This window comes from Fistularia commersonii, chromosome 3 (genome assembly GCF_037954325.1).
Source record: "Fistularia commersonii isolate RoL2024-O1a breed Wild chromosome 3, RoL_Fcom_v1.0, whole genome shotgun sequence".
NCBI lineage: Eukaryota > Metazoa > Chordata > Actinopteri > Syngnathiformes > Fistulariidae > Fistularia > Fistularia commersonii.
The window spans coordinates 22,729,980-22,740,436 of NC_141286.1; the positions used below are offsets into that span (position 1 = coordinate 22,729,980).

Genomic DNA, 10,457 nt, shown 5'->3' on the forward strand with positions numbered 1-10,457 from the left:
TGCACAACGCCTTCCGGATCATTCAGTTCTGTAAGTCTCCTGTGTTTACTTGTTTACATACCGTACGCACCGGCGAGACTGTGTGGGTGTTAAAACATCATCATCAGAAACCTAAAATTATATCATTAAAAAAAAAAATGGTTCTACTCAATTCACTGCAGTTGATAAACGTCTCTGCCTGCAGACTTTTCTCTCTATTTAACATTTCCCAGCTGACGTCTTTGCTCTGCTGACGACGAGGTGCAGGTAGGAGTAGAAGAAGAGAAGGTTGTCGTATTCTCCCTGGTATTCCTGAGCGAGGCAGTGCTCGTGGAAGTCCTTGAGGAAATAGTAAATAGCCTCGATGGTGGCCAAGTAAGTGTCCGGTTTGCCCTTCTGCCGGCGCCAAAAACACGTTTTCCTCATCTTCAGCTCCACCTGGAGCAAGTCTGCGGGAGCGAACGCACACGGCGATGGCAGGTTAAACGCTGTTTTGAGTCACGTCTCTTCAAAGGCTGCACGGCTCCGGCCTGTAAATGGTTACCTTGCAGTCTCTCGTCTGTGCTGATCTTGTTGGTCTGGTTCCACGTGCTGTCAATGAAGACCACCCTCTGGAGGGGAAGCACCCTTGACACCGGACCCTCCGCTTCCCCGGCGCTGGGAGGCCCGGATTCATCTCTCCCGGTCCTCGGCCTCTTGGAGCAGGGCTCGTCCGTCGGGTCGCCCGAGCTGCTGTCGGTCCTGTCGTGCAAACGCTGCAACATGTCTCGTACAGAGACGGCCCCCGGACCGGGGAACACCAGCACCACCTGGGCCGCGCAAACACATGTCCGGTTAAATAACCTTTTTTTTTTTCCCCAGATAAAAACGCTACAAAGAAATGAACAATGGCATCTGTGGGCAGTTTTCTGCGAAGGGTACATTTTGTTTTGGTGTCTCGCAGTGCAGCCAGAAAGAAAGCAAAACAACTAGCCCGCAATTTTATTTTTTCTATTTCCTGCTGTTTTCAACTCGTTCACATTTTAATGACTACTGTTGGGTTGTGGGTGTTGAATGATTTGATCTCATATGTTCCTCTTTTCCGAGTGCGACAAATTCTAAGTTTGCCAAGCGGCACAAAGCAGCCAGATTACCGCTCTAGATCGAAAAACCAGTGACATATTTCTTAAATTACGAACTTGCACATGGACCAAGTCCGGCCGGAATACAGACAGGACAGAAGTCATGACGTGTGCTTTTCCAACAATAGGACCTCGGAGGATCATCGAATGAATATGTGACATAAGAATAGTTATGTTAACCAGTTAATACACACAATTTGCGACGCGGCAAATAATGGAACAGCCAAGTTCAAAGTTCGGGAATTTAAAAAAGGGAACAATTGGAAGACGATGGTCATAAGATACATTTGATAAATATTTTGATTTTTGAAATGATGAACACCAAACCTTGTCTTTGTCAAACTCAGGTATGCAGGGGTAGGTGTAGATTGTGACGTCGCCGGGCGCCAAGATCTTGGCGTGAATCGCAGTGCTCTTGCCATCCGTCTCATTGGGATGCTTGATGATATCTATTTTGAGGGGAAGCTACAGACAGAACGCGGACATAAGCGCGGCTCCATCGCGCCACAGCTGATACAACTTTTACTCAAACAATGTGTAAGAGAAAGACCCGAGTGTCTGAAGATGCTCGCTCATCTGGGCCATGGCTACCAAGGGAGGCCTGACAGTTGGGAATGTATTCCGCTCACTTCGGATAGAAGACGCGAATTAACATTTTCCAACACATTATAACTATTATAGCGAGCCTTTTGCTGAAGGCCTAGGAGGAACAATCAACTGAATCCTACCCTCTTACTGACCTTGATTAAGGGGATTTCTTGCAGGCTGACACCCACTAATGAACAGCATGTGTAGCAGAAGAACATCCTTGATCCTCCACATTTAGTGCACTTCAACCTGCCCCTCTGCTGAGCTTCCTCCAGCACTGTGTGCGATGCCAATTTCAGGCCTTGGAGAGGCTGCTTGGCAGGCTCATAAGCGTCTGATGAATCGCTGGAGACTGTTGTTTTGTCACGGCAACTCGAATGGAGACACTGGTCTCGATCCAGGCTGCTCATGCTCGCTTTTAAATGTTGACAGATTAATACTGGAGCGTTTGGACTCGCCGTTCATAGCTGAAGAAAGATGACAAAACAAGTGATGCAAATGTTAGGAGACAAAAGTAATCCAACATTTATTTAAATTTAAATTCGATCCGATTCAATTAGCAAGCGAGTGTTCTGTTTCCAGGAGGGATACTATTTATGTAGTATTAGTGGAGGGGAAACCTTGAAACATGCTGCTAACTTCCATCTTTTCCAGATCATGAATCTGAAAATCATTGAAGCAGATTAAAATCTAGGCCTGTGCTAGATTATACCTGAGGGATTTTTTGACTGCATCTTTATAGATTAATTGTAATACTAATTTCTGATGTACATGTTTGTTCTAAACATTTGCAAAAGCAAATGGTTAAATCTGGTCCTATTTTCTGCTTATTCAGGAAAAAAGAGTTTGTTTAAAAAAACTTACTAGGATCTGATGGTTGGACAGTTTTTAGAATAATATAAGGTACACTTAATCAGCTGAAATAACTAAAGTTAGTTTTAGATACACAGAAGATGACACGGATTAGCAGATAAATTCATTAAAAACACTTATAAAAGTAATTCTCGATCGCATACATTTGAATGACAGCGCGTCTATATGCTATAGCTAGCTATAGCCACATCGTATCACTAGCTAACGCTAGCACGTATGGCTGATTTCACTGACATACGTTTCACAGCCTTCCGACTTCACTTGCACGGCTGGAAAAAGGCTTTTTCTGTCCAAGCAAGAACAGCAGAGTCACGACAAAAACACTTGGACCGGCGAGGTAAGCGCTGCACGGCGGCTCCTCCGTGGCATCATCGCACATACAGGAAGTAAAAACAAAAACGTGTCTACGGTGGCCGACAAGGGACAAAATACCTCAGCGCTTCGCAAAAAGAAAACAAACGCGACGAGTTTTTTTTGAAAATTAAATTAAATTAAATTTAAATTTAATTAAAATTAACTTTAAATCAACTTTAAAGAAAACGCTATAATTGGACTGCACGTATTCTTGTCCAGCATATAATTGATACGGAGTTATGGTAAATCCGTGACCCACGTGTTTTCAATACACGCATGGGTTAACTTCAAAATCAGGTAAGTGTGTCTGTGCGTGTGCGTGTGTGTGTGGAGGGGCTGTCACTACTGTTTTCAACTATTGTACTTTTCGACGAACAAAATAAAATCTATCTATCTATCTATCTATCTATCTATCTATCTATCTATCTATCTATCTATCTATCTATCATAAACTAAAAAAATAGACAATTAATAAGCAAAGAAAGATGATAATTCTTGTATATAACTGAATACAATTTTTGGTGAGAAAATGAAACAGAGTAATAATTCCAATGAATTACTCAGCAGTATTGACGATACATAATGATGGAATTTTCTGGGTTGCTGTGCTTCAAATAAGTCAGTGAACAAATTACAAAAGTGTTTTGGGTGAAATTCCTTCAGTGAAGTTCGTGAAAACCCCAATGATGATTTCAAGATAAAAACAAGTGTAAAGTATCACCTTGCTGGGTGTGATGTAAAGCAGATCGTTGTATGTCATATTTCAAAGGTTCCTGCGCTGCAGACCGCGTGCAGACATGCATGGTGAGCAGATGTTGCGAACGAATCCTACCATTGTGGTATATTACATTACGGCGGTTCAGGAATTTGCCAAATAACGATGAAATGTCAAGTTGTTTTTGGGGCACGGTCACTGTTAACTGGAGCGAGTGGCTCTGTGGTCGGTGCCATTTCCTCGCAAATGCTCTGGGTTCGGCCATTTTTACATGATCGCCCTGCATGTGTGTCAAATACGAGTTATTGCAGAGGGTTTAAAAGACGGTTTAAAAGACGGGGCATGATACAGGCATTCCATTTGTAGAATTTGTAAAACAAAGTACGGTCGTCTTCCTTCCTTGATTTCTCTGCGGACTGTTTTGCAAGGATAATCGTCTTCTTCCTGTGACAACCTCAAGATATCATCTGTACTTCCCCAAAAAAAAGACTCCAGTGGCTCTTTCTCTTGATTCAGCATCATCGGCGCGTATTAAAAGTGCAAATCAAGATCTCCCCCGGTTATTTCTGGCATTATGTTACATTAAGCACTGCTCTGACATCGCCATTAAATCAAAGTCTGTGTGAAAGATGGGAAAAGGCCTCCGAGTGGAGAACTCGACCCGATGTGACGGCGCCTCGAAACCGCATTCCTTTTAAATGCCAGCGGGGGAACAAATTGGTTGTCAAGATGTCTGTGAGAAAACGATCCATATTCAAAGTTTATTTCTTACCGCGGTAAACAATTTCCAAGCGCGTCGTCTCGGTCCCTATCGCCGACACTACATGACACCCGATCGTTAAATTGTGGTTGCATTAAAAGGAAAAATAGGTGATTAAACAGAACATACTTTTCGACGGCGGTTTGTTCTCTTGTTTCTCCTGGAGCCCCTTGCATCTATTGTGCAAAGAGATCCCACAGCGGCGCTGGAAAAATGACCCCATCATCGTGACATTTTGTTTATTTACTCCGAAACCGCACAAATTAATTTGCGCCGTTTTCCTGTTTAGAGCGTTCCACCGAGTCCCATTCGTGATGGACAGCCCTAAACAATCCATGCCTAACCATAAACAGGACTTTTTCGTGTATTAGTCCCAGTAAAACGTCCCCACAAGGACTTCTGGTCTTGATTGCTTACTAAAGGTCGCCAAGTGGCATGAGTGCAAAATCATTCCAGTCTGATATTCTTTGTTGCGGGAGCGGTTTTATAATTCAAATAAAATGAATTGAGGATAATTCACAGGCATCATTATGTTGTATGTGATAAATAAAAAATAGATATGTTTCATTGAGTATGGATAGATGCAAACATTTCTTCCGTGCGCCTGGAAAGTAAAACGCAATTTTTAGAATTTGTAATCAAAATATACATGCTTTCACTGCAGTTAATTTCCGACATTGGTGTTAATGTCAATGATAAAGCGCAAATTGGATCCACCAGCAGCTCCTCATAAAGTCACATCCCGTTCCCAGAAGCCGACTCTTAAGTCCGCGCCTTCTAACCTCCTGTGAATTTTAACGTCTTCGAAAAATTACGTCGGCAAAGCAAAAAACGACGGCGCCCGGATCCGTCGGCCTCCGATGAGATTTAAATGACTTTAAGTTCTTTTTCATCTGTTTGGTCTAAAAAAAGAGGAGAAACAAAACAAACCGACTGCATTTCAGAGATGTTTGTTTTCCCCGTTGACGTCTGTCCGGATAAAACTATTTCCTCAGCGTCGTACGGTGCCGCGAGTTCTGACGGCAGTTTAATAAATGAAAATACTTCGATGAAGCAATATTTGCAGTCTTTAAGTCGGATGGAGGCGTGCTGGCGAAGGCGGCTCATCCCTTGAGTCAACACAGTAACTACAACAGCGGTATCTTTACAAACCGACCCCGAACATCTGGGTCTGGAGTGACCGCGCGCTGATGACACGCAGATGCTGCCGATCTCCGTCTGAAACTGTCCATGTTTGACAGACGGTGACATTTTGAACCCATGCGCGCTGTTCCTTTCAGGTATGGAGCCCAACATTTCTTCACGGCACGGGAGAAGCGGCGGCTGGGGGACGAGAACGAAACAAAAAGACGTGAGTGTGATATTAATTTTCACTTGTCAACATGTTTGCTCACAAGCACTTAGGAGTCGACCTCAAACACGCGGATCGATTTTCTTTTTATTCCCAAAGGTTTAAATCAGGGTTAAAATCCACTTAAAAAACATAGGTAGCAAACCAGACTGGAAAAAAAAAAAACCCACTGTGTTCAGCTTAATAGATAAAATGCACCCAAATCTCACTTTTATCTGCGGGCAGACTATTTCTGGAGGCAGCTCCAACACTTTTACGAGATCAAAACTTTAAATGATTACATTTGAAAAAAGTTATTGTCTCTCAAAAACAATGTCCTCAATTCTTTGGACAATTCGCAGGCCGTCCAGCCGCCAACTTCACAGAGATCGATTCTCCCTGTTGCACGAGACCCCACAGCCTTGAGACAGAGTTTTTTTTTATTGAATCACGACACATCAGAGTTGTGTTTAGATGAAGAAAGCTCTCATTGTTACCGTCCAAGAGCACAATCAGTCGAACGCTCTGCAGAGCAGCGGGTATCTGCGCTCCAAAGTGCAGGTTACGGGGTTCGGGGTCCTGGGATTCGAACAACCCAGGTCGGCCTGCATTCCCCCATCTGTCCAGCCTGTGTGTGTGTGTGTGTGTGTGTGTTTGGACACAAATCTGAATCGGGGCCATCGGATGGATTATCTTTTCCGCTCCAAATGTCCAGACGGACGAAGGTGACTCACGAGTCGAAATGTTGACGTCTTGAGTAGAAAGCGATGACGACGGTTCCAAGAAGCGCAAAATTTCGGCAAAACATCGGGAGAAACAGATATCTGAAGCGGGTCAGAGGGGAATGACGGGATTATCCTTCCCAAATCGAATATCTGGCTCGCGGCAGCAACTTTACGGCCGTCGAATTCAAAAAGCCGTGTCGGTTTTCGTTTCAAAAGAAATATTCTATTTTCAGACGACCGGTATCAGGCTGCGACGTGATGTTTTTGCCGAAATCCGACATCTCCCGGCTCTTCTGAACATTCTGTTCTTCGCCTCAACATCCCTCTGCCAGGTTGACAAACACTCTGTGCTGATGTTTTTATCCATGGCAGACCAATTTAGTTGCATTTCATCATTATAATGAATCGTATAAGTATCATTGATTCAACGTGGATTGATTCAACGACAAAAATGAAATGAAAAAATAAAAAAAATTGCACCTCTCGTCCGAGAGGGAAAACAGAGAGAATCGGCGGTCGGGATTGGAGCGGCCGTAAAATCCGAGTGTTATAAACTCTGTCTTTCTCAGGGCTCTTGTGTGCCGGGGTTCCGTGCTAAGGGGTTGCAAACACAGAATTCCCTGGGTTGCATAACCGTAGATTTCCTTTTGGGAAATGGAGGGTGACGGCCCTGAAATGTATCAAGTTCAGCTGTTCGGCCCCCCCACTCCCGTCCCAGACCTCCACTTTCTCCTGCTGCCCCTAGACCACCTCTCCACTTCACACGAGACTCCCCAGCCTCGCTCCAACCCCTCCCCTCCCTTCCCGTCCCGCCGGGCTCCTCGCAGCGAGGGCGAGACCTTCCTCCTCCTCCTCCTCCTCCTCCTCCTCGGCGCAGACGTTGCCCTTGTCTGCACATGCTGCTGGTTACGAACACGTGGAGCGCCGCGCTCCGTGTTTTCCAATCGAATGCGAGAACACCGCCGTGGTAAATAACCGTCCCCGCGCTAGGAGAGGTGTCAGAATGCAGTTGCACCTTTTTGAAACAGGCGGAGCTATTGGGGTAAATCTGTTCAAGAACAATTTTTTGTTTTTGTCGCCATTGTGTCATGAGGCGGCATTAGCTCAGGCAAGCATTGGACATGGCTGCTGGTAGTGGTATCCCAACATGCAATGCAGCGTTTGGGGGATGTAGATTCTTCCAGAGGGCCTTTCCATGTGGAGCAGTGACGTGCGGTTGGGAGAGGCAGGTGAGGTTCTGCCTCACCTGTCATCATCACACAAAAAAAACCAAAAAAAAACCCAATGATAACCTAAGATAAATATTGACATTCTTCCACTGATCTGATTCATAAATGTATTTCTGCATGATTCCAATCATGTTTTAAATGCTCTCAAGAATAAATCACTGAATTTGCGCATTTCCTGATCAAATGTAAGCCAAGGTACGGTGGCCGAGCACACAACGCAGTCCCTAACAAACTGGCCTATAGAATGTCTGTAGAGAGATTTATTATATTAATATATACACCACGACCCACAAGCTGTGTAATGTGTTTAGCGTAAGTGTGTGATACAGTTATTCTCGCTGATTGGAAAATAAACCATGGAGAAAAGTCATGAGGTGAGGCAGACAATACTGTGCCTCACCTGAGGGGGGGGGGCTGTGAGTTGACAGGCGTTAGATGCTGCTGTCCTCCGTCTATAAGCAATTTAAAGAAAACAAGGCGGTGTTCTAATGCTTTTTTCTTTGAGAAGTATATGCGCGTGATAGAAGTGACTATTGGTGATAAGAAGCTCTTTCAAATTCTTACAATTTTACATATCGTTCCAAAGGATGTCAGTGCCTCACCGGACGCCACTGATGTGGAGTCTCCATGTTGTCCCTGTGGGTTTCCCCCAGGTTCTCTTCCCACAGTCCAAAAATGTTGGAAACCTCTCAATTGTCCAGACACGTAGATGAGAGTGAATGGTTGCATGTCTCTATGTGACATGTGAATGAGAGCAAAAATGATGTCATGTGTCTCTATCAGATGTTCCCAACCGCCGGGCCCTGGATCATTTGTTTGCGGTCGGCGTTCGCAGAGAAATTGCTTAAAAATGACATTATTTTCATTGATCTTCCTGGTATTTTATTTGGAAAAAAAACTGCATCTCACTCCTGCACTTGACTCAGTCGCAGGATTTTTTTTTTCCATGCACCAGTGAGTCGACAAGCTAACAGTCGCTAAAAAAACAAACAAAAAACACGAGGGTCGATGATAAGACACCGGAAGGGTCTCGATCCTGATTCGCATGCTCTGCACGGGTTAATATCTGGCCAATGAAGCCGTGAAAACCTCAAAACTGCTTTGTCACGTCGAAACCAAGCTCTGTCCAACATTATACCTTCACCAGCTGGGGATTTACTGCAGTGACAGTGAAAGAAAAAAAAACACAATTACAGAGAAATTGCCGGGAATCAAGCTCAGGGCTCCCACTGATTCTGCATTATGCACAAAAATTATGCACGGCTGTGGACCGCACGTATCGATAATAGTCCCAATTACTACGAATTTGACCTCAGTGCCGAGCAGCGTCACGTGTAAAAAAGGGGATATTTTCCAACACATAGACTCTATATGTTGGAAAATATTCCTTTTTTTTACGCTTGCCAGTATTATAGTTACTGGCAAGAGTACAGCCAGTTTCATAATTTTTGTATGTTGATCTCGAGGAAAAAGTGCTGGGGAATCCCATGTTTTGTGAAAAGAAGAAAAAAAAAAAAAAGGTCGGTCATTTTAGGAATATTTATCAGCAGGTCTTGGAACACTATAAGAATCGTGTGTGTGTGTGTGTGTGAGAGAGTCTGGCACGCCGGCGTTGCCGTCTATGACAGCTCTCTTACTCTTGTTGGATTCGGCTCCTCGCCGTCTTTCTGGGAATACACAGCCTTGAGTCTGAAATGTGTTTACATTTTGGGTATGTTACAAATTATCTGCAAAGACTAACTTTGCGTGACTTGGCAGAAGCCTTCACCTTGCTCAGATGTTGTTTGGGTCAAATGTATTTCAGGGGTTTGCTCTCTCCGTCGACTGTCTTTATCTGACAGGGTTCTCCAAGCCAGATGTGAACCCGGCCAGAAGGTAAAATTTTGCACCCCCTGCATGTGTGTGTGTGCGTGTGCACGTGTTGCCACATGCACGTGCGTGTAAAACGCGGGATACCCGCCAACATGCCTGCGATACTTCGCTGCCCGGACGAGACACCGTTGATACTCGGCGTAATGTAACCTCAGCGGGAAGTATAGCAACACTTGTCGGTGTCGATTTATTTTCATTTCAAATCCTAAATGAACAGCTTCATCCTCGTTCTTTGTTTCTACCCTCGCTTATCAAATTGAATAATCTAATATCACGTCCGAGGACTCTCGGGTTTTTCCAAATGTTCTTTTTTCATGATTTCATTTGTTGTAATGTGCATGCGATCTTATTCATCGACCGATTTTTTATCCGGTCAGAATATCGGCCAGAGCAGGAAAAAAAATGTCGATTTAATATCTCGCGAGGCCTGTCCTCCTGGTGCTTCATCTTTAAGAAAGGTTTTATTTTCTCTTTTTTTTTTTCCTTTTTTTTTCCAACATAAACTCAATATTGTCCCGTCAGATCGTGTGAGATTTGGATTGAAATCTCAACCCTTTTTTTTTTTTTTTTTTTTATTCACAGCGCGGCAAATAAGAAACAATACACTTTGGACTTGTTTATCTTCATGCTGATTTTAAAAATGAATTCCACCTTTGTCTCAGGACTCTTTCCAGAAGCTCTGTTCACATCGGAGAGCTGGCTTGAAGGATAGACTCTCCCCTCTCCACATCTGCGAAGAATTTCAAAATATAATGTGCGATAATATTGCCGGTCTCACGCTCGATGAGCGGGACTTAGCAGATCCCATGAGCTGGCTACCAACCTATGGATGTCCTCTATCCTCTGGATGTTTTTCATTGATTTACATCCTCTATTTAAGAAAAAAAAAACAAACAAAAAAATAGGAATTA

At 43.9% G+C, this 10,457-nt stretch overlaps 1 protein-coding gene across 1 annotated transcript; it reads right to left on the reverse strand.

Moving 5' to 3' along the window:
• Positions 1-65: 65 nt before the first annotated feature.
• On the reverse strand, positions 66-2,936 carry dtwd1 (DTW motif tRNA-uridine aminocarboxypropyltransferase 1). Its single transcript, XM_086144212.1, has 5 exons — positions 2,800-2,936; positions 1,841-2,155; positions 1,428-1,565; positions 524-788; positions 66-428 (listed from the first exon to the last, which is right to left on the reverse strand). Exons 2-5 carry the CDS (start codon positions 2,096-2,098, stop codon positions 199-201), a joined length of 891 nt encoding a protein of 296 aa, XP_086000338.1. The 5' UTR covers positions 2,099-2,155; positions 2,800-2,936; the 3' UTR covers positions 66-198.
• Positions 2,937-10,457: the final 7,521 nt, after the last annotated feature.